Source organism: Acipenser ruthenus, chromosome 13 (assembly GCF_902713425.1).
Source record: "Acipenser ruthenus chromosome 13, fAciRut3.2 maternal haplotype, whole genome shotgun sequence".
NCBI classification, from domain to species: domain Eukaryota; kingdom Metazoa; phylum Chordata; class Actinopteri; order Acipenseriformes; family Acipenseridae; genus Acipenser; species Acipenser ruthenus.
The window spans coordinates 33144261-33169678 of record NC_081201.1 but is presented as its reverse complement, the minus strand read 5'-3'; the positions used below and the strand labels follow the sequence as shown (position 1 = coordinate 33169678).

The window sequence follows — 25418 nt, the reverse complement described above, 5'->3', positions numbered from 1 at the left end:
ACAGTATACAGTCAGTAATAAAGTACGTAACAGACACCACCCAGTTTATTACCATCCAGACAGAGGGAGGCAGGGTTCTGAGCCAAATAACGAAGGAACCATGGCGCTAGCAGTACCTCCTTATATTGTGAAATAATTGAAGAAGTTACCCTAAAACTGTACAGTTACTGCCAACATGTATACTGGACTTACAGAATTGTAAACGTTTGACACTTGGACGATGTTTAAAATGTTCACACTCGAAACTGTCAGGTAACACTGAAAACATACAATAGTGAAAGTTGTTACATGATTGTGGAGACTCCAGCTTGAAGCTGAGAGATGTTGCTCAGCTTACTTTCAATATTTGAATGTCATCGACTGAAATGCCAGTAAAGTAACAAAACAGGTTTCAGAGACTGAAGCCAGCACATCTCTGTCACCGTGCAGAACTATGTAGGAAACATTTTGTATTGTTATGCTGTTGCTACAGGCACCGCTACACACACACAGCAACTCTGACAACCAACATCTGGGCTCATGTTGATCAGCTTCCGATTTTTTTTCTGGCACATGCTGGAAATCCTGTAACCCAAATGAATGGCTATGCAAAATAAAAGAGCAATGAATAACTGTCAGCTTCTTAACGTTAAATGCGTAAAAGGATTTAAAGGATACATTAGCAAGCTACACATTCCTTACATACCTCTGCATAGCCAACCTCTCATGTGTGCGTGAACTGTATGACGCATTCCACACATCCCTGTTTAAATTCATTAGCTGGGATGTCACCGGAAAATGTTATTATACACATGGAACAGTGGCGTACAATTAGATAAGGGGGCTTACCAATTGAGAAAAGAAAGAAATTGCAGTGGGCGATTTATAACGTCTGCTTTCCTTCAGATGAGAAGGAGAGCCTGGCTGCTTTGTGGGTGTTAAAGAGCAGGCTAAGAATACACTTGCAACTTACATTACATATGATTTGATCAATCTATACATACTGTACAGTATAAACCACAGCTGGCTTTTCTTCAGCAAAGGGAAATCACCCCGGATTGCACCAACCACCTATCCCCTTAAAATTAGATATGCAATTATACTGGAGGTTGTTTAAAACAATTATTTAGCCCCCAGTGAACACATAACCACTACACAATGCAGCACAGTTGTCAGTCTCTGCTTGAGAGGACCAGGGATGGGTGTCAAAAAATGATGAGGGTATATAGGATTGAATTCAGGTCGATCCTCCAGTGCTGTACAGTAAATGCTGAGAAAACCAGTCAGGGGGAGTTCATAGAGGTGGATTGAGGTGCACATCTATGCTATCTTAGAGGTGAATGTAAAATAAATAACAATTCTAGCGTGACTCGCCCATCTAATTCCCTTAGCTTATAAATGTTGCTGCCCTGTTAAGATCTCTTCAATAAAGTTCATGCAGTTCTTGTCTCTCAAGTGTTTCATGTGCAGTGCAATGGCAGGATATCAGTCTGCTGTGCAACTGTTACTGCACTGCTGTGCTGGCCTGAGAAGGGTTTCCCACAGCGAGCCAAGCTAGCCAAGTTATTAGACGTCGGATTATTCATCTGCTGCACTGCTGTAAAAAAAAAAAAAAAAAACACACTATTTACAGGCTTAAGACCAGCTGCAGGTTTCACTTTCTTCACTGAGTCTATTTGAACTGATTTGATTTTTGTATCACTTTCCCCTAAGCTGAATATGCTGGATGGGTCCTTATATTTACAGTAAAGGCATTGTTTGCTATTAAAGCAAGCAAACAAACATGTACGATAAACAAACACACTGTGGTAACAGCCAACAAAGTTCAAGGTCCTCTATTCAGTGAGCATGCCCTCTGCGGGAAGCTGCTACAAAACTAAACCCAACTGTCACACTACAGCATTCTGCAGAGATGCCTCTATGTGAAGGTCACTTGCATAGATCTACAGGACAGGAAGTTAACAATAAACAGCCCTCTACTGAAGATCTTTCTCTCCCATCTACTTGCGGATTGGTTACAAACATTCCAAAGATGTTAAAAGTTTGAACAGGTTTATTTCTAGGGGGTTAAACTGAAACCCTCACTGCTCTCCAAGCAGACACTGTGCCATGTCTGGGTATCAAAAGCAGAACTGCACCCGAGCTGGCCCAAAGTACTGCCCACTGAACCTGCAGCGGGACACACAGCTCTGCAGGTACAGATAATTAATAAACTAATCCTACCCTCCACTCTGAAGGGAAGGTGGAAGAATGAGTGAAGCCATTTCCTCACAAGACAGGGGCACCACAGTGAAAACCACAGTTAATCTTGCTCAGTGCAGAAACACAGCAACACGGAGTCTCATTGTACAGCCCAGCACTGCAGTGTAAGTTAATCCATGGTGTGTCGGGGGTCTCCTGTTCGTCTTGTGCAGTCTGGACAAGAGGAGCACAAAACAAAGCAGTTACAATAAGAGACACCCAACACACAATGTGTTTACTTCTTATAAATCACACTAAACCAACACTGTGCTCATGAACTACCATTAAAACAGGGGAGAGTGTTGTTTTATAACTTCAGAATTGTGCCATATGTTCTATGCATGGTATGGCATCTATTCATAAGATGTACTGGAATTTTGACAAGTCCTTAATGGTTGATTTCTCTAATGTGATTTAGAATACAAAAATAGAGAACCACTCCAAAAGAGTTCATTCACAAGCCACTCTCTAAAAAAAAAAAAAAAAACAAGAAAAATAACAGCACTGAAGTTTTTTTTTTTTAAAATATATATCAGCTTTTATATTTTGGGTGTTTGATCATTTTATTTATTTATTTATTATTTATTTTTAAGCACAAGTTAATTTTCTACTGTACTGGTGATCCTATTCCTTCAATGCAAATGAAAATCCAACAGCAACAAACAGGCAAAGACTCACTATGCATCTGTTAATCATTTATTATAGCGAAGTCTCTGTGAAAAAACATTAAAAAAAATATTTTATACAGACACATTGACACAACTCAAGTATCAGTACACACGGCACAGTACATCCTTATCTGTGTCAATGACAGACAGCGTGAAACCCAGATTCACACTTTGTAACCCTTAGACATGCCATGTATTATTATTATTATTATTATTTATTTCTTAGCAGACGCCCTTATCCAGGGCGACTTACAATTGTTACAAGATATCACATTATTTTTTTACACATTATTTTTTACATACAATTGCCCATTTATACAGTTGGGTTTTTACTGGAGCAATCTAGGTAAAGTACCTTGCTCAAGGGTACAGCAACAGTGTCCCCAACCGGGTATTGAACCCACGACCCTACGGTCAAGAGTCCAGAGCCCTAACCACTACTCCACACTGCTGTACTCTCTCTTAATCACTCCCTCATCTAAAGTGGGTTCGTAGTCCACTTCGCTTCTTATCTCGGACTAGATGTTGCTGCTTGAGTTAACCTTTACAAGATCATTTTTCAAAAGAAGCAAAATAAAGAACTCGCCCATGAATGACATTCTTTATTATAGAGATGGCTATATTGTTTATTGCGAACACAGCATGAAATGGTTGGTTTGGTTATTTGGCTGTCATAAGACAAAAATGTGGATAAATGTCCAAATGATTCAGTTTAATGTCAAGTGAGAGAGGGGAAAAAAAATAAAAAATCAATGTGCTCTTGACCATGTGAGGAAGAAAACAACAACTCTGGAGGACCAGTGTCCTTTCCTGTACTGTCTGGCCGTCTATCGGAGGGAGGCAGGACAGAGCCAGTGGTGGACTCCCTGCTGAGAGTCCAGTACACAGGCGTTTACAGGAGCTCAGCCCTCAGGACTCCCCAGGTATAACCAGACGCTCCCTCTGAATTACAATACACAGCGCAAGCGTGGCAGTGTTCAAAGAAAATAGAAAAAAGCTCCTCTTTGCTTCAGCTAATGCAGTGGAAGCACCAGCTGGAAACCCCAATAAGGGATATCATCACATGTATCTTGATGCATATCGTGATACGCATCATATTGTGACAGGAGTGTACTGTTACACCTCTACTACTACATCAGTACTGCAGTGTTACCGAGGGTGTCAGAGGCAGTCGCTGGCACAGCTTTTGCAACCAGTATAGATCGGAGGACCACTGAACTACAGTGTGGTAGACTAAATGGACTTTACAAAAAAAAGACAAAGAAGAAGTCTGGAAATTGAAAACAGCCTACAACAAAAGGATAAGGGACCTTGTCAGAATGTATTAGAGAGAGGAGCGAGAGATTCTTATTTCACTGTTAGGATTATTTAAAACGTCAGGCACCACTGTGCCAGCTATCTGTGCTCGGCCCCCTGCTAAATCAACCAATCAGATTTGATGAACAGGACTTATCTAACCAGTAATACGTCTCACCTGAGGCTGTACTGAAGGTAATTAACTAAGAACTGACAGCCAGCTGGAACAGATCAACAATACTGGTTAAAAAAAAGGTATAATGCAACAAACCTAAATACAACATATTTGGAAAAACCTAAATACAACATATTAGGAAAAATATGAATTGGAAAAGTGGCATTTCCCCCATTGTCCTCAACCGTAAGTTTTTACAGTGTGACACATCTAACCCTAGAAGAAATGCTTAACACTTTTCCACTCTGCAGCATACAATGAGTGTGCATTTGTGTTCTTTAAATTATATTTTTCAAATAAAAAAATGTCATTTTCTTTGTAAACATCTGTTTGCCCTTTACGCTGGACAGACATCCTTTCACTAACCACTTTGGTACCAATTTAGCTTAGGCTCAAATCTGCCTGGAAACAGATGAAGCCACAGGTTTAATTTTCATTGTGTGTTTTATCCACAGCATTCTACCTCACAGGAGCTTTTAAACAAAAACCAGATTCAAAAGATGACATTGTACATACGTGTGCCCCTACCCTTTGGAGTGTGTTTCTATCAAAGCACACCCACTGGAATGAAATTACTGCACAGCGAACTTCAAAAGTTTGCCTAGATTTGCAAAAGGCAAAGGAAGATGATATCAAGCCTTGACCTCCTTATTTGGTAGTAAAATGTTTTTGTTTTTTTTGTAGCACACAGCCGTGGCCTCACTGTTCTTCCCTTCTGGAGTCTTTTAACATTGAGGAAGTAAGGAGATGGAGAGGTGGGCCACAAGAGCAGTGTTTCCACAGCTTTTCCCTTCCAAAGACCTGGGTTCAAATCTGGAGGTGGAGTGGAGAGACACACGTAAAACCATCTTTGCAATTTGCTGCATAACAAAATGCCATTGTAAAAAAAACAAAATAAAAAAAGACATGCAAAAGTAAGACTTGCAACTTCAGAACTCAGTACAGCTAATTCAGTCCAGCATACAAAATCCAGTACTAGGGAACCGAGGCTAGTTATCACAGCATAGTCAGTGCTGGGTTGTCTATCTCAAAGCTAAATAACTCAGCATTGATGATTAAGTACAGGAGATCTGAGAATTAGCAAATTCAGTATGCTACTGTATACAGAACTCAGTACTGGGGATCTGAGAGGCAGAAAATGCAATACAGTTTTTAGTTTTCACACTCCCATATCCAGCGAGAATGTTAACCAGAACAGGCATAGAGCAAGTTAACAGGAGCTTGATTTGAAAAACCTCAAAAACAGCGTGGCCAAGCACTTCACTATACAACACTTTCACTATACTGAATATTACAGGAAACATGGTTTCACTTGCACTAAATATAGACTTAAATAGTCTGTGGGATGGGGGGTGGATATTTCTATTAGTCTTGGGTGTGCGGGGGAGTCATGTTGGTGTGCTTGTTTTTCACAGTATTGCTGTCAAACTTTAAGCCATATCATTTTTCTTGGCTACAAGAACGACAGTCAGTAATACAAAGCAATTCTGAAATGCTGCACGGTTTATAGTGTTTGTATTGTTTTAGCAATTCTGAAATGCTGCACAGTTTATAGTGTTTGTATTGTTTTAGCAATTCTGAAATGCTGCACAGTTTATAGCGTTTGTATTGTTTGAGCAATTGTATTGTTTCGAGGTGTTAAACTGAGACTTGCAATGGAGCATCACACTTTCATTTGGTTTCTGCAGTTTTCAGAATCCAGTAGTACTGATATCTGTCTGTCCGAATGTGTATGAACGGCGCTCAAGAATAAAGGATGAACACTGTGCTTTCAACATAGGCTTGTCAATATTTAATGGGTAACAGAAATAAAAATCCTCAATGCTACAGTATGGTACTTTAACTTAACTGAAGCTTTGGTTTTTATATTGTTTCACAAAGTGTCATCATTTATTTTATCCTGATACTCTGCAAACCAAGTAACACATCATGGGAAAGTGAATGTAGAATCTGAAATGCATGCAAGAGTACTTGTACGACACATAACAATAAAAGCACAAAATCTAAGCTAATGTTGCCCTGAGGGATTTAAACAATGTAGACGTACAACTTTAGTTCAATGGGTATGGGTGAATGGAAAAACGAGAATACAAAACAGGTTTTCATACAAAGACATTCAAAAGATCGATTTAACCAAAAAAAAAAAAAAAAAAACAGTTAATATTGCTCCATATGGGAACAGTCTACTGAACATGCTATTGAAGGCACTAGCACTAGCTCAACAAAGCTCTGTGCGGCTCAATTAAATAATTAAGGGAATGGCTGCAAAGAAGTCCTGCCCTGGAGTAGGATCAAGCGTGAGAGTACTGCTAGCGTGCATGCCTGTGCCTTTGTTATCTGAGAACCTGATTCTTATCACTGAGACAACAGCAAAGATATTCATTCTGTGTGTGTGTGTGTGTGTGTGTGTGTGTGTGTGTGTGTGTGTGTGTGTGTGTCTGTGTGTGTGTGTCTGTGTGTGTCTGTGCGTGCGTGTCCTCCAGCCAGCCTCACCCACAGAAATATCCTGCAATCATTTATTTCAGAGCTACAGAGAGTGCCGGGCTTCCCCAAGGATTCCCCTTACCAGCTCACTGTAGTGTGTGTGTGTGTTTTGTATTGGGGATTCCGCAGTTGCCCAGAATACCTTGCGCGCAGCAGGGTTGCGGAGCAAATAAATGGCAACTGCTATGCAGAGAATAAAAAGCTCAGGTTAATTGATGTAATAAAAACAAACTGAAGAGTGACAGTTACCAACCAAACAGTTTAAGTTCATTAAAATACAGTTTTACTGTGCATGCTATTTCATAAAATTGCATTGGAGGGATACATTTGCACCTGTAATAACTCACAGAGCACGGAGAGTAGGGATGGTATTAAGATGGGATACAATTAAATACGCCTGAGCTCCTAGCCTAATAAGTGTTGTTAACTAAGCTCAGACTACCGCACTACAAGTCTTTGCTGCCAGCAAACAACACATTCAGAATTCAATGGAGAAGTCAAACCACCTACAGTACTATGAGGCGTCAAGCATTTCAGTTTATTTTAATACTAGGAGTGTTTCCAGTCATTTCTTAAACGTTTAAAACATTAAACACGTTTAAACTTCAGAATTAAAACACATTTCAATGTTTCAACTTCAACATACTGGGAACGTTTGTAACCAACCAGAAAACCCATCCATCATGTTATTACTGCAACATGTATTTACATACATTGCTACATGCACACAGCATTTAAATCAGACATGGAAGAGACCACGAAGAAATACTGAATTAAAGAAACTGGCTACCATGTTTAAAACGTTCAAAATCTAAACTACTATCCCCCGCCTACTTTAATAAAATGTTTAGCCATGGCATTGAAAATTAACATCTACACCCTCCCTAAAAAAAGAAGATCCTTAAATGGCACCAGTCACATTATGTATTTTTGCACTTTCATTTAGCGGCGTTTCTGCAATACATACATAAATAAATAAATAAATAAATAAATAAATATATACATACAGAACTATATCATGAGTAGTGGGAATCAAATTCCCTACATAGTTCATTATCTGTTATCTATTATCTGCCTGTTCTTAATGACTCAGTTGAGGTGCACCTGTGTTACTAGCTGCTGTACCTGCTTCTAACAATTTCTTTACAGTACGTCCTCGTTCCTTCACTCTCAGCTCCCCACCCCCCACTCAGTTCCCTTATTCTACAACCAGAAACACATCCAGCAGCAATACTTTCCACCGCTTTCATTTAAACACTGTCTGCTACGGGAGACAAACTGCGCCCCTCTGTACTGCACAGTATATCGGGCTGATTATGCCAAGGCATTTTACCCAGCCGAAATCGGAAGCATTTGTAACCTACCTTTGACTGTTTAAGGAGCGGCTTGAGGCAGTGCCATTGGAAAGTCTGAATAAGACTATGTATAAAGGAGACAGCGGTATTGTCCTGTGCTGCCCCATTCCCCAACAGATTGTCTTTGTATACCTTCAGCCAGTAAATCAGTGTAGTCATGGCTCCCATTTGCCACATACAGTATATAGCCATTCCACAAGCACTTTCATTCTCGTCATGCAATGTTTGCTGTAAAGACTACTGCAGTTGTAGCCGGGCTGAAGATTAATAATGTACTGTACGACACTCATCATCAGTCTCACTTTGGCCTCCAAAGACTTCCCCATGTTTTCACAGGCTCTGAAAAATTCCTGTAATTCCTGTAATGGATTTCTACATTTCTCTGAGAACTAGTTATTAAATGAGGCTATCTGCTGCATACCACACAGTGAAATTAAGTCATTGGAAAATCAAGTACAGCAGTATTTAGATCTGCCACTGTCATTAAAATATACCCCTTAACCTTTATCAGCCAACTGCAATAATATGCCCATGGCTACAGCAAAGCAAACAATTCTGACACACTTCCATAAAATACTATACAAGCTATTAAATGCAAGACACACCAGTGTACCAACCACTGACCACTATAAAAAGCATGCAGGCACTCTCAAGGACTGCAAACAAGATTCCCATTAAAACACATAGTTGCTTCACATTATACTGCAAAGTACTGTAAGGAGTTGCAATGCCCACATGGTTGGTGTGCCTCTCCAACAATTCACTGCAGACCAATTTCAAAAGGGCCACAAACAAAAGAATTGCTCTTCGACTCCAGCGCCGTTCCCAGTTTAGACTCTGCTGCCATGTCCGCGTTTATCTGTAACTGGAGCTGAGGGTTTGATTCAAAGCATATGACCCGTGTCTGCATGTGGGGTGGGGAGTGGCACAGTGATGTAGGTCAGCTACACTTTGGGAAAGAGAAGCAGCTGTTGAGACAGGCTTGAGCTGCCATAACTTCACCTGATACAGTAAACCAGTCCACGCTGGTTTTAAAATCCTCTAGACTGTAATGAAGGGTTAAAAACTCACACTAGTCCCACGTGCCCAGTCCTGGGTTTCAGAATTCTTAAGTGATGAGGAGCCCTGAGCTGGAGCAATCAGCCCGCTCCCCTATTGCTATGAAAACAATCCAAATATTAACCCGACAGACTCAGGGGAGACTTGACCCCTATTTACACTACCTGAATAATAGACGATCATAGCATGGTTTTAGCAGCCAGCGTTTACTGGTCATCCACCATTATAAACGGGCGTTTCCTATAGAAAGGTTTTGTGTTTCTATTTTTAAAAAAGTCAGCACGAGTGGTTCCTCTTGACACATTTCTGTATTTCTCCAAAGGTCAAGGGCATGATAATGCCTTTTTAGTAACTGCTTATTCCAAATTGTAATTGAAAAGTACATTAAAATACAGCTGTATCAAAAGACTGACAGCACAAAGTAGTAGACTGTATTGGCTTTAGGGTCCCCAAAACACACCAGTCCTGCAGCATTCCAGCTTGTGACGGCTGTCATATCAGCGCACAGCACTCTCTCACAGGCACAGCTTTCTGACATATTTAGTTTCAGTAAAGTGTCCATTTCGTGGACGTTAAAGAAAACCCCCCACTGAACCAGTCTGTCTTTCTACTGAAAGACATGCAGTAAAACCTGTCTAAGCCAGCCCCTCTATAAACCAGCATTCTGAATAATTCGGCAAGGTTTCTGGGTCCCGAACTAATAAATCCCATTTGAAATGAATGACATGATCACCTGTCCAATCCGTAATCCGGCAAATCTGTCTACTTAACGTAAACCTGACTGTGCAGTGCGGCTCAGACTGTTTTTTCTTACTAAACGTATAATTATGTTTTGTGGACAGTGAAAAATTATTACAATCCTTGAATTACTGTGTCTATCTGGACAGTACTTCTACTGTAATCAAGCTTTTCAATATACCTATTTTTTGGGGTACAGTACTAGATGGAGGCTATAATTGCTGTGTGATGCAGCGTCCAATTAGTATGCTCTACACTGTACAGTAGCATTCACCCATGAAACAAGTCTCATCTGTTCTGGAAAAAAAAGACTTTATTTATTAATACACGATTACAATTAATATTTTATAACCTTTACAATGTTTCAATTCTAATCCGTTCCTAAATAGGAGTCAGATTAAATACTTGCTTTAATATTTTATAACAATAAAATCTAAAACTAGCAGCATTCAGTTTTAAAATCCATTTTCATACCACCAGGTATCTTCAGTCGCCTTCTCCGTCATTGTTTGAATCTTTTATTAAAAAGTTGAATGAACTTCAGGGAAGGGGTACCAGTAGAGCAGCCCTCTCCCCCATGTTGGTGCGCAGGTATTAAGAGTCCCCCCAGTGCTCACTGTGCTGGACAGGGTGTCTCTTTCAACACTCTGTCCCTTAATTTGAGACAAGAATGCAGCACAGCACACTGCATGTTAAGAGAGGAGTTCTAGCTTGAAAGTGTGGACAGCTCCATAACACGAGTACCACTTTGGAGGAGAGCTATTATCTACAGGATAGTGCCTTTGGATCAGAGACTTATTTTAGGTCGCTAGTTCTCAAAGTGTTAAAAGATGCACTAGGTACTCTGTACATAGGTACATGTTGTACAGCCTCTAACTATAATTACTGTGCTAACCAACGATTTAGGTTATACTTCAATTACAACACTACACTATAGAGAAAATAACATCCTGGTACCTTTGCTGTAGGTCACATGGTCTGATTGTAGCATGAGCAAATTATTGCCGCCTTATTAAAGGTGGTATCAATCTCTTTACAGAAGATCATTAAAATATAGCTCGCTGTTTTAAAACATAGCTCAAAAACACCAAGCACTTTTCCAAGCCAATACAATAAAACGCAGCAGCACAGGAGAGTGCCATGGCTTTCCCAACACTGCAGGATTAGTAAGTAAGTTTATTTATTTATATAGCACCTTTCTTACAACAGTATCTCAAAGCGCTTTACAAGTAGTATGTCATGTGGAAGAAATGTGTAGTTGAAAGTACTACAATAAATAGACACACACACACACAGTTGTAGTCAAAAGTTTACATATCCCTATGGAAATTTACAATTTCTAGAAATTTCTCAAACAAATTATAGGAAAAAAAAACAAAGTTCCAAGAAATAGATGTCTACAATTATTTATTTCAGCAATTTTTTTTGCAAAACTCTAAAAATGCTAATTCAAAAGTATTTATACCCTGATAAGGAAAATTAAATTAATAGCTAGTTGAGGTATCTTTAACAATAATAACCTCTTTTAAAGGATTAAGATATTTGTCAATCAGGTTTTTGGATTCTTTAGTGATTTTTGACCATTCTTCAATGCATTTCAATTGTTCCAGTTCATTCAAATTCCATGGACTTGTCTTGTGCACAGCCTTCTTCAACTCATACCAAAGACTCTCAATCAGATTTAGATTGGGACTTTGACTCAGCCATTCCAGCACCTTGATTGTATTCTTCTTTAACCATTCTGAAATTTTGACATGTGGTTTGGATCGTTGTTGTGTTGGAAGGTCCAGTTGCTCTTTAAACCAAGTTTTGTAACGGAGGGTTTCAGATGATTGGCCAATATCTTTTGGTATGCTATGGAATCCATTTTATCATGTACTGGAACTACATTTCCTGTGCCATTAGAGGAAAAACAGCCCCATAGAAGGATATTACCACCTCCATGCTTGACAGTAGGTACAGTACAACGTCGCATATCCGACCCCCTGTGGACTGGGGTAAGGCGCATATGTTAAAAAGCGGGATTTGCGAACATCTATAGAAAATGACATTTGCACATGCATAAATAGGTTAGTGAACAAAAACAACACTCAAACTGCTTTAAACACCAGGAAATTCTTTGCTTTAAAAGTAAGCAAACGTAAATAAGATTAATTACGCTACAATACACAGTGTTGCTATGCGGTTTACTATAAGCCATCTCCACGCAAAGCTTTAAAAGCAAAATACAAAACAAACTGTAAATGTACAGTAACCTGCAACTGATGGCTTCTTTCCTAACTCTAGAAGTCCCTGCCTCCCTGGTTCTGCTTTCTTAATATCTCTGTCACGGTACTTTGCGTGCTTACTTGATATTGGCAACAGCCGATAAGAAGCTCGGTTTAAATATTGCTTCTGCTATTTTTAACAAACGTCCAGTAAGCATTGTGTTTATGAAGCTTGCTTTGTCTAATTCAAATGCATTTAAAAGCTACAACAACACGCTGCCAATATCTGAAATGTCACTGCTAAGCACAACGCTGCACTTGCTGCCAATACCATTACTCTCGTAGCCTCATTTTAATATTTATTTATTTATTTAGTGAGGCGGTTAACTGATCAGGGCGGTTATGTGACGTTCCACTGTATGGTGTTCTTTTCTTTGTACACCTCACCAGACTTTCTCCAAACGTAATGACGATCAGCATGACCAAATAGCTCGATTTTTGTTTCATCGCTCCACAAAACCTTTGACCAGAACTCATATATCCATCATTCAAATGCTATTTTGCAAACTTTAAAATTGATTGACCCTGTGCAGTTTTCCTAAGAGTGGCTTTTTCCTTGATCTGCGAACCATTGAGACCTTCACCATGCAATACTCAACCTATGGTTGAAATGGAAACCCCAGTCTCACTTGCAGCCAATTCACTTTGAATATCTGTGGCAGTCAATCTTGGATTGTTCTTAACCTTCCTCACAATTCTTCTACTTGTTCTTGGTGAAAGAACCTTCTTTCTTCCAGACCGAGGGAGCGTTGTGACAGTACCATGAGTCTTGTACTTCTTGATAATAGTAACAATAGTTGAAATTGGGATACTCAAATGCTTGGAAATCTTCTTGTATCCTTCTCCAGCTTTATGACAATAAATCATTTTCTGCCTACGGTCATCAAATAGCTCTTTACTTTTTCCCATATTGACTTATTGGTAATGACAGTAATCATCCTATGCCTAACACTTTTATACTGTCTAAGAATGTTCATTTACAATCCAGCATTATCTAGACACTTCTAGAATTAGGTTCTGCATTATCATACTGAAATTTCTAGCACCTCATAGACAATACTACCATAGCATCAAAGGTAATTAATACTTTTGAATTAGCATTTTTGGAGTTTTGCCAAAAAAATGCTTTAATAAATAATTGTAGGCATCTATTTCCTGTAACTTTTTTTTGCTACAAAAGATTTTTCCTAAAATTCTTTGTTGTCTAGAAATTATTCCATTGGGGTATGTAAACTTTTGACTACAACTCTGTGTGTGTGTGTACACATACATATAAAGATAGAGAGAGAGATATTATAGTGAGTGTATTATATATTATAGTGAGTGTATTATATGTATATGTGTGTGTGTGTGTGTGTGTGTGTGTATAATATATATATATATATATATATATATATATATATATATATATATATATATATATATATATATATATATATATATATATGATTAACTGGCAGTACACAAGATGTAGAATTTGTAGAATTATAAAAGCCGGCGTTGTCAAGTGAAATAATTATGATACTGACAGGGTCTGTTGAGAGGTCTAAATATGCAGTATTAATATTTGTAAATTTAACGATGCACCTATCTATCTATCTATATAGGTGCATCGTTAAATTTACAAATAACACCTGCCTAGTAATATGCATGGCCAAGTCGGTGACCTGATCATACAGAGTTATGACAGATTGTACTCAGGAAGCTCCGACAGGTTTTGCAGACGTAAATCGTCTATGCAAAGTTGAAAAGGCAGTTTTATGGCTGGTTAGGTGTAATTTATGACAGACCAAATAACTGCAAATCAACAAAATTAACATTCAACTTATTTTTTTACGTCAACGATTGTTGCCAATGCGTTGCCAAGCGTTCATCAGTATTATTTAATATTGCCATGGCCGCGGTGGTCCCCTGCGGTTACTTATTCTACTGGAAACTTCACACGTCGTGCCGGACTGCACTGATCCCAGCGTTACCCAGTTCCAGTCCATGCTAACGAAGCTCTAGCAAGCTCGCCTTCGACAGCATAACCTAACCCCCTATTCCCCCGTAGCCCCGTTCAGTTTTCCCCGCCTCAGGGGACCCCTTCCACCGCCGCCCCCATCCACGTCCTCCTTTACGATCCCCGTTCCCCTTCAGAGAACTCACCGTTCTGTGGTGCTGGTGGTGCCTGTGCCTAATGACGCCCAACACGGGGAAGCCGGATGAAAGCGCTCTACCGCTCTGGGACAGAAGGAGCAAAGACCTGTTTGCCGTGGCCGCCATCTCTACTAGAAACGAGCTCCAAGTCCGGACCGCTGCGGGGAAGCCGAGCGAGAGAGGCGGGGCGTGTGAGCAACCGGGCGGGGCGGGAGAGTATTTCTTTAGAAGGAATCGCAGAACCACAGGTCAAATCAGACAAGAAGAAAAGGAAAGTTACAGCCAATCGGTGAATCCAACCCAGCCCACTGGGCGTGTCTCTGTTGAGGATTGATTTATGTGCCCGCCATTTTGGCTCAATATGCTGTAGTGTTTAATGGAGGACTTGCAGGAGCTGGAATGTCGTCAGTTTCATAACCTCCTATTTTCAAACTGGGAGAGCAGCCGGGGTCTCACAATGAGGACTGGTGGCGAAGTAGGAACGGCAGGGTAAATAGGAAATCCAATCGATGCATAGCCAAACTGCTAAAGACAGAGGATGGCGAGGGTTTCAAAACGTCAGTCAGAGAGCGGCGAGCCAATAAGCCAGGCAGAAGTTTGTTTTTCTATTTATTTATTATTTTTTACAGGGGAGGCGTGATTTTAGTTTTATTGCAACAGTTTAAAACCAGGAAGCAATAACTTTATTAAAGGTACAGTAAACCACGCAACCACACCTACTGTAATTGTATATTGTGAGTGCGATTGTTTCCATTGCTAGTTACTAGCATGCCGAATACGTTGTGCCTGCGCGTTGATTGACTGGTCATCCACCGCACTCGGGTCGACTGCAGTGTACCAGAGTTGTTAGTCCACTTGATCATGTTGATGTGTCTAACTAGCGGATTCCGATTAAGCAGCTTTAGTCCACTTGATTGGACTAAAGTTAGTACACCCGCTAATCCCAATTGCAGTGTACCAGAACAGAAGATAATCAAGGTGGATCATCCGCTAAATCGGACTAAACAAGATCCTGATTGCAGCGTACCAAATCTGATGTGAGATGATCCTGTTCAGGACTAACTTAGTACTAAGAAGTATAAGACTAATTTAGTACGCTTGCTCGTCCTACGTTTGTACAGCACATTTTAACACGAAGACAGCGTGTTAAAATGTGTTGAATCTTGAAAATTGAATCTGTTCAGTCTTGAATAAAGAAGACTACGTGGTGATCTGATTCAAGCATTCAAAAATCCTAAAAGGTATAGACAATGTCGACCCAGGAGACTTTTTTGACCTGAAAAAAGAAACAAGGACCAGGGGTCACAAATGGAGATTAGATAAAGGGGCATTCAGAACAGAAAATAGGAGGCACTTTTTTACACAGAATTGTGAGGGTCTGGAACCAACTCCCCAGTAATGTTGTTGAAGCTGACACCCTGGGATCCTTCAAGAAGCTGCTTGATGAGATTCTGGGATCAATAAGCTACTAACAACCAAAACGAGCGTGATGGGCTGAATGGCCTCCTCTCGTTTGTAAACCTTCTTATGTTCTTATGTCAGTATTCTCAGAAATGACATCTAAAAACTAGTGAAGTGAAAAGTGAAGCTTTTTGAACCTCATTCTGAACCCTTTGAAGCATTTGGTTCGGTAAGGTTTGCTCGCCGAGTCACAGAAATATCCTTAATAAAATTGACAATTGCACTATTTAATGATATAATGTACCTTAATATATTGTTGACACACTATATTGCGCAATTCTTCTTTTTCTTAGGTAGACAGTGAATGTGTACAATAGTTTAAATAAACTACTATAGCAATGTGGCACCCTTTTCCTTTTTGTCTAATTTATTATGGCTGAGGAACAAAGTGTTCTGAAGAGATTTGTTTCGTTTTTTTCATTAAAATATTGTACAAACTTTAAAGTGACTTTTTTCTGGTTCAATATCTTCAATGTATTTTTTTTTATGAAGTGCTAGTAATGACAATCTACACGTAAATGTCCGAGTTTGTCTTTACACTTTAAATTGTGAATTTCCATCCGCATTTGTAATGTCTTATTATGGGTTAGTCCTCATTATCGGTCTAACTTGTTCCACTTGTTCCGGTCAGCTGAAGCAATGAACCAGGCTTCTGATTTTCGGTTTTGACCGATAAAACACTATAAAACGCTTAGGTCGGCCAGGGTGTCCTCAGCTCACCTCGCACCAGCGACCCTTGTAGTCTGGCCGGGCGCCTGCGGGCTTCCTGTAAGCTGTCCAGAGCTGCGTTGTCCTCCGATGCTGTAGCTCTGGGTGGGCTGCATGAGGGCTGATGTAGGCTAGTGCTTTTCACTTCTGGTGGTTTTGGTGGTCTCAGCAGACCTTATATTAGAGCACATTATACAAAAGCACCATGGAATTAAAGTCAACATCGAAACACAAGTTTATTATACTGCAGCATCCTGTATAGTATACTCTAGTAAACTGTACTGCAATAGAATACAGCAGTAATAGTGAAAGCCATGTTACCCTGTGTAATTAAACTGTTTGATGACAAAGCCATAAAAACCATTATAAAAGAATGTAATAGTTTTTTTACATTGTTTTTACTCTGTCTCTTTTGAACCCCCTATCCTTGTCAGGACTGTTTGTCTGGGCTGTGGCAGTATTTATTGACTGCTGTTGCCCTCCATGGGGACTACACCACTGGTTCATCTGTTTGATTATTTCATTTACAGTACAGCCCACTTAAGATCATCTGAGTTAAGATCACTTGGCAGTTACTGTAGACATTTTGTTATGTCTCCATTCCTGTATTGCCTTAGTCATGTACTGTATTAAAGTGTAAGTCGATCCAAATGAAATTAAAAGTCGTTCTCAGTTATGTTGTTCCAATACTGGGTATATCACTCTTTCTCTAAATCTGCCTTTATCTGCTTCATTCCAATCAAATCTTGCGACTTTTCATTTCTGCCCAGTCCCATGTATTGTACTACCGGCAAACATCTGAAAAAATCTTTCCTGGTTAGGTCATCTTAACTGCTTTAAACTGACAACGGTGTATCATGCATTACACTTAGGATCAGCTCTTAGAACATAAGAACATAAGAAAGTTTACAAACGAGAGGAGGCCATTTGGCCCATCTTGCTTGTTTGGTTGTTAGTAGCTTATTGATCCCAGAATCTCATCAAGCAGCTTCTTGAAGGATGCCAGGGTGACAGCTTCAACAACATTAAGGGGAGTAATGAAGCTGAACCATTCAAATATATTGAATCTTGGTCTACATTTAGCTGAGCTGTGTGTGTTATTCATGTGCTGGACTTTAATCATATCCCAGATACTCTGGTCATGCCTGTATGGCACTGTGACTGAATGAGTGACCAGCACAAGACCTTCTCGGTGGCATGCGATACACAAGTGTGCAACTTTAACATGGACTGTATTCAGGCATATTCATCTGTAACACAGAGCCAAAGTGACATACAGAACCACACTCAGATCCAATTTCGGAAAGCCAGCCAGTAATTGCCAATGACGGGCTGAAGAGTGTCAATATTTGTAAAACAAATCTGGCTGCTTGCTTCATTAGAAGATCCGATTTCTGAGTTGCTCAGCAGTGACTTGTTAAAAAAGCAAGGTTTTACCCTAATAAAATATAGGGAAGGAATATACAGCTTCCTTACAAGCAGTATGTTGTTGTTGTTGTTGTTTAGTCCCAAGGATTCTCTTCTTACGCCAGAAGAACATCTGCCAGCTGTCATCAACATGAAACGAAAGGCACAGGCTAGCATGACATGTATATTTATGGTATTAATGGTGCCAGTAATGAAGGACGTACATCAATTACCAGCAGGATGAAATTACCTGATGAGCTTGCACTGAGAAGCCCTTCACTTTGGGATTTAATGATACTGAACATGTGTTTTAAATATATTGGAAGCAAATTTTCCTCTCATCCAGGGCGCTCTCATTTTTTTCCTACTGCCGTGCCAAAGCTGTAAACTGATATTTGTGATTTTTTTTCTATGGAATATTTGTTTAACACATGATGGTCACTTGCTGTATTTACAATGCATTTAAAATGCTTGGTCAATTAACCCCTAGCCACATACTATGCAGAGCACGCAGCAGAGAAGCAGAAAAGGAGAGAACAGAGAGAGAGAGAGAGAGGAGGGTTGAGAGGAGCAGGATGTGCTCCGAAGCTTGGGTGCTGTTTGTTTTGAAGTGCTTGTTTAGACCCTTTATTTTGTTCCTGTTTTAAATAAAACGGCTGAACTGCCACAGACAGATTGATGATAAGGGCCCCAAGCTGCATTGCTGTGACAGGGAGGCAATGGGGGCAGGATATCCATCCATCAAAAACCCTGAGAGCAACAAGCCCTGGCACAAACCCAGAAACCTTCATATGGCTCTATCTTCATGCCCCATTACTAGTTATAAGGCGCCATTGTCTTGGCTCCCATTTGCCCCATAATGCCAAGCACTTTCATTCTCGTTATAAGGCAGAACACAAATTACACAGTTCCATAACAATGGCTCCTGACTATTGCGATATACAGGGGGAGCACTATACATGTCATCTTGAGTGATCAAAGTCTTGTTAGTAAGTGACTTAAACGACAGACCCAGAACTGCAGTTTCAGGGTCAAATCCCTCTCCATGGCAGCTTGGTACAGTGGCATGCGGTACATGCTCTTCCACTGCTACCACATACACTGGTGTTTCTAAAAGAAAATCCAATATTTGTGAGCAGCAATTTAATTATACAGTTAAATGCAACAGTAAAGCTAGATCACAATGAATAGCCTTGAGATGTGACAACTCCAATCCTGCTTTTTGGCTGCAAGAGGGATTTAAGCTGACAGAGAATTTCAGAAACATGGAGTTGGCAAACCATTTGAAAATAAAAAAAACAATGTGCATTTTGCAAAAATGAACAACAGTGATTAAGATGAATGTGACGGGTTCTAAACACACCTGCAACCTAAGTTATTTCTTTCAAGGTTTGCGTTTACTCTTTTTGGTTTGTTTGTTTTGGTGATGGGCCAGACACGCATGTCTGTTTTCCATGGTGTTGATTTGTCCGGAGACAAATGCTCCAGGAACATCCACTCTTCCAGGAGATCACAATTTCACCCCAAACCATTTAGCTTAATCCTAACCTTAAAGTCACTATCAGATTACAAAATGACTGATCGTTCCTCCAGCGGCATAATAATATTGTCTATACAACAGATGCCATTCAAAGCATGGGTGTATTGGAAGCATTTTGCACTAAACAAATGGTCAACATGCTTGGATCTAAATACTGCTGCCATTTAACTCATTTGTTTATATTAACCAAGTGTGGGTGATTGACGAACATCACTAAACACAATCTGACAATGCAAAGGTGAGATGTCCGCGATAGTCCATCCCCTTTGTTATTTTTTACGTGAGTAAGTGTTTCTTTGGTTATACCTCTAATCGTGCCCATAGTGGCTTCTCACACACTCTTCATTATATAATGCATTATATATATAAGTTATAAGTTTTTTTCTATGGAATTTTGACTAGAGTTCAGATGCTTATTTAGAATGTTCAATGCGTTTTATGTTTAGATACCAGTTAGAATCAATATAAATTACAATGCAGATGCAGAGAGCTTTTGGTCAGCATGCATTTTCTGAATGTTTCTGATTCAGGCTGCAGAACGTGAAGGGACATTAATCAGCAGCATCAGTAAGCGCTTCGGGTTCATCCCCAGCCGAACGCTGCCTGCCTTTTCCTCCCACCTGCAAAAATATGAGCTGCAAGGTAACATGACAAAGCACCCCTCTGATTAAGCTTACACTTGTCTTCTAATCTGCACTATCAGTCATGTCCCTGGTGAACCTCAGGACATTTAGAATTCTGAGCAGACGCATGGTGCATGGAATGCAAACCTACCCAAGTCACCCAAACTCCCCACATTAGAAAACAGAGACTCAGTCCAGTGCACAGTAGCGACCACTTTATAAGAGAACAGTCCTATTAGGGGCCTACATGTATTTCCAAAACTTTAACCCATGTGCTATTTAAAGACAGTTTTTTGATGACGTATCATCCCCCACCAAAGCTGTGAATACAGAAATAGAGCACCTTCACTGCACATGTTTGACAAACAGCAGAGGTGTGCTGAAATACAGTATTGCATATTGGCAAATGGCGTACATGACACTTGCACTTTAAGCTGGAAATCCGCAGTTAAGTGTGGACAGAACAAACCCTTCAGCCAGTTTGAAGCAATGTGCTGGTGACCTTAGACTTCACACTGACATGGTAAATATACCAAATGACAGCACAGCATGACCTGGAAGTGCCTGCCTGGGTTTGAGTTGAAATAAAAGAGTCAGAGAGGGAGAGGGACAGGCAGGCAGGAGGAGGGAGAGAGGAGGCACTTGGGAAATCTTATCAGTTTACTTCTGAAACATCTGCTACCTGTCAGTGAGGAGAATAGCAATGTAGTATCACTTGAACACTAACTACAAATAAGCAGTAGTTATTATTATTTTATATTGAGTAAAAGAGATTCCTTGTTCGATGCATGATGAAACGTACACTAGTCAGCATTTAGATGTCATGTGAGCCATTGCAATATTTACAGGGCATTCATTTGACATTAAAGAGTAAGTAACAGGGTTCCGAAAAATATAGCGTTAGATGTCCCCACGTGCTGCTACAACTGGTTAAATAACATACCTGAAAAAATGTATTTTCATTATTAAAGTTCTGACAACTTTTTACACTTATAATTTTAAAGTCTGTTTCAAAATGGCCACTCTAGTGCACTGATAGTGTAAAGAGTTTTGCCCACATTGTCAAACAGGTGACATGGCATTAATGATCCATGATGTGGTATGGAACAGAAAAGCCAGAGCACTTGTTGTTATGTTTTTTTTTTTTTTAATTACTCTTCCTGCTGTGATTTAGAGGGCAGATCTCAAACCCTTGTGCACTAGAGCACCCATTTTGAAAAGAGCTTTGAAACAGTCTTTAAAGTTATAATTATAAAAAGTTGTCAGGATGTTAACAATGAAAAGAAAAAATACATGTACGTTATTTAAACAGCAGTAGCAACACGTGGGGAAGTATAACGCTATATTTTTCCGAACCCTGCTACTTACTCTTTAAATGAATTCAGCATGTAGCAGAAGCAATTAAATCCAAGTATGTGTAAAAGGTCAGTCATGTTCAACGACTAGAATTAAGCCATAAAAATATATGTACTCATAAACATAGCAGATGCTATAAATCAAATGAACCTGCAAACACAAAACAAAGGAAAGGAACATTAAGAACATAAGAACATAAGAAAGTTTACAAACGAGAGGAGGCCATTCAGCCCATCTTGCTCGTTTGGTTGTTAGTAGCTTATTGATCCCAGAATCTCATCAAGCAGCTTCTTGAAGGATCCCAGGGTGTCAGCTTCAACAACATTACTGGGGAGTTGGTTCCAGACCCTCACAATTCTCTGTGTAAAAAAGTGCCTCCTATTTTCTGTTCTGAATGCCCCTTTATCTAATCTCCATTTATGACCCCTGGTCCTTTTTTCTTTTTTCAAGTCAAAGAAGTCCCCCGGGTTGACATTGTCTATACCTTTTAGGATTTTGAATGTTTGAATCAGATCGCCGCGTAGTCTTCTTTGTTCAAGACTGAATAGATTCAATTATTTTAGCCTGTCTGCATACGACATGCCTTTTAAACCCGGGATAATTCTGGTTGCTCTTCTTTGCACTCTTTCTAGAGCAGCAATATCCTTTTTGTAATGAGGTGACCAGAACTGAACACAATATTCTAGGTGAGGTCTTACTAATGCATTGTAGAGTTTTAACATTACTTCCCTTGATTTAAATTCAACACTTCTCACAATATATCCAAGCATCTTGTTAGCCTTTTTTATAGCTTCCCCACATTGTCTAGATGAAGACATTTCTGAGTCAACATAAACTCCTAGGTCTTTTTCATAGTTCCCTTCTTCAATTTCACTATCTCCCATATGATATTTATAATGCACATTTTTATTGCCCGCATGCAATACTTTACACTTTTCTCTATTAAATTTCATTTGCCATGTGTCTGCCCAATTTTGAACATTTAGCTGATAGTTAACTGTTTTCAGAACACTGCATGATAACATGGTGAAACTTTCAGTCCTGGGCAAGTATTCCATAGCAATTAATGAGTCATGTTGTTAGGAAACCATGGTGCAGTTATAGTAGGCATTATACCTCTGTACTTATCACTGCAGCATTCATACTGAATAGTTGCAGTTCACATTTAGAGATTCGACCAAGGCCTGTGTAAAATGGGAAATTACCCAAACGTGAACAAATACATTATCATTATCCTATGATAATCAACCCTAAAACCTAACCCTAACCCTAACCCAATACCTAACCCTAAACCTAACCATTAAAAATCATCTGATGCCCTCAGTACAACTTCCAGTAGATATTCCTTTTGTGCTGCAACAAGCACACCCGCAGGGGGCGGGGAGTAAAGGCGGGGTTCGAACATGGTGACCTCTCCAAACCACTCCCTCGAAGCGACGAGTTACTAAGGGGCGTGTGCGGCCCACTTGGAGACAGAACTTACTAACCACTGCAGAAGGCTAGGTTATTAACGCAGAGAAGACGTGTATATATATATATATATATATATATATATATATTTATAGTTAAAACCCAACATTCTGTGGATCTACTGGCTCCTATTACCACAGAAGGACCAAGAGTAAGTACTTATTCGATTGCTATTCTTTTTTTGTTTGTTTTTGTAATAGAGAGTTTTGTCCTACAGTACAATTAAAACATTTCGCCTTTGCTCACCGTGTGTAAAACAAGACTGACAAGGGAGTATTCACAGAACCTGAGGGACGTGAGTTTATTTGCGTAATGATGCTCACATACGTACGTTTACGTAGATTGTGTAGTAAAGATGTTCAAGAATAGAAACGGGTATTCATTGTATTTATGAAGGGGGGGGGGGGGGGGGGGTATATTACACTCACTTTTTCACATATTGCAATACAGCCAACTCATTTTTGGAATTATTTTTATTTGTTACACGATATGTGCTGCGTGTTTTAAAAACACGGTGCTGTAATTCACAATATTTGTGTCAACAAACCCTTACGCTGCCTCAATGTTTTGGTTGGAGACTGGCATTCTTTTGTTTTGTTCAGCAGTTTACCTTAAATTGTTAGAAATGTCATCTCGTCCAGTTGTGTTGCGTTGGATTTTCATAACTACTCTAATTCAGGGATGGAAATAAGACTCCTGTTGCCGAGCAATTTCACCCATTATGAGTTTAAACTCGCAGTAAGGTCAGAAATTGATCAAACTACTATGCGGTGGGAGTCTGTCCCATTTTTTTTTTGTGAAATACTTTAATGTTTTGATATATAGCACATCCTTCACACGTTTACTGCTTAAGTTAATGTCAGCTCTGTATATTCTGTAATATATAGAAGCTGCATCTCCCTGTTGCTGGTCATTTACAGTAACATTATCAGTGACATTGTCACGTCCCCATTGGTAGCAACTACACTTTTATTGAGAGTTTAGATCTCGCACTCAGAATGTCAATGGCAAAGCGTTATAAACATTTAACCCATAACAGGATCTGTATAAACATATTAAGTACATTAATATCAGTGTCATATGTTTTTTATTTAGATTTAATGACTTATAATATGTTTAAGTGTTTGGTGGCTACCTCTAATCAAGTTGAACGTATACGTTTTCTTGCAGTTTTTGTATGACACAGTTAACTCGTGGGCCTGACACAGCAAAGAATGTGTGAGAAATTCACTCCGCTTGATTAGAGGTAGCCACTGAACTCTTACAAACATACATTATGTGTAAAAGAGAGTTTACAGTGGGTGCTCAGTAGGCAGGTGCCTCTGTATCCATGGCTGTGCAAATTACTGATGTTTCACCATCGATGTAAGTCAAAACTGCCGACATGCAAAGAGGTCTAGGAAAAATAACTTGCTCAACAGAGCAGTTCATTGGTCCAGGTCTTGGCTATGCTTTTATGCCTCTGTATGACTTATCTCCAATTGCTATAGCAGGGCTGTCTTTTTAGAAAGTTAATTAGTGCTAAAAGAGTTAAGCATCTTGCATACTCATTATATCAGGGATGCCCATGGTGGCCCTACATCTGATTGACAAAGCTATGGCAGGTATTGACATTTGTTTTTTTTTTACTTTCCTTGCAGTGAATAGATTTGCTTACAAATACCCTTCAGGGATGTAAACAAGACTCCTATTCCAAGACACCCATTCCAAGTCTTACTCCAAGCTTGATTAACCACAGTGTATTGGTAACAAGCTGAGGTGTGCCTGATTAAACTCATAGTAAAACCAGGAATGAACTGCTATACAATGGGAGTCATAATTTCATCTCTGTCCTTACATGAATAATATGCTTTTACCAACCTTTGTAGGCCCAAATTATATACAACGAGTATGAAACGTTTTCTGAATGAAAGTCTCATTTGACAGCACAGTCGTCTCTCTATAAGCACAAATGTCAGAACACACTCCGGTGAACTGAGCGACTGCATAAATATTCATTCAGAGGTCTTGGTATTGCCAGAAGCTGTCAGACTGAGAGCATTATGCATTTTCTTTACAGCCACTCAGGATGTGAGGTGCCAGGGCATGCCAACTCACTGGATAATTGGAAAGAACGCAAAACACAAGTAAATAAATAAAATGCCCAGACCTTGTAGCTGTGCCAGGTTGACAGTTTAGAAATAAAGATTTTGGAAGATCTTAAAACTGAAGTCCAGGTTCCCCAAGTAGCTCACCTGGTGGAAGCACAGCTGTGTGGTGTGTAGGGTGAGTCACACAGTGCAGATTCGCGTCCTGCCTGTGTGAAGTAGCCGGTCTTCACTGGGGATTTTGAAGGGACCGTCACATTGGCTCTGGCGCTCCCATGGGTTAAGGGGGCAAAACCTGCGGGGACTGTTTCTCCTCATCGCGCTACAGTGAACCCTGCTGGCCAGGCACCTAGTGAGCTCAGAGC

At 39.8% G+C, this 25418-nt stretch overlaps 2 protein-coding genes across 3 annotated transcripts in view; one reads left to right on the top strand and one right to left on the bottom strand.

Moving 5' to 3' along the window:
- LOC117417734 (calcium uniporter protein, mitochondrial-like) overlaps nt 1–14624 on the bottom strand; it is a 53536-nt gene extending 38912 nt beyond the window's left edge. The window contains exon 1 of one of the 2 annotated variants that reach the window (XM_034030016.3): nt 14411–14624. In XM_034030016.3, the coding sequence (XP_033885907.1) occupies nt 14411–14527 (117 nt within the window). In that variant the 5' untranslated portion in view covers nt 14528–14624. Of the gene's footprint in view, nt 1–8207; nt 8379–14410 lie in introns of those variants that run through there. The other variant, XM_058985175.1, reaches the window with a different exon arrangement.
- A 10401-nt stretch (nt 14625–25025) lies between these two features.
- LOC117417724 (calcium uptake protein 1, mitochondrial) overlaps nt 25026–25418 on the top strand; it is a 32121-nt gene continuing 31728 nt past the window's right edge. The window contains 1 exon segment of the mRNA XM_059035267.1: nt 25026–25092. Within this exon segment, the coding sequence (XP_058891250.1) occupies nt 25052–25092 (41 nt within the window). The 5' untranslated portion in view covers nt 25026–25051.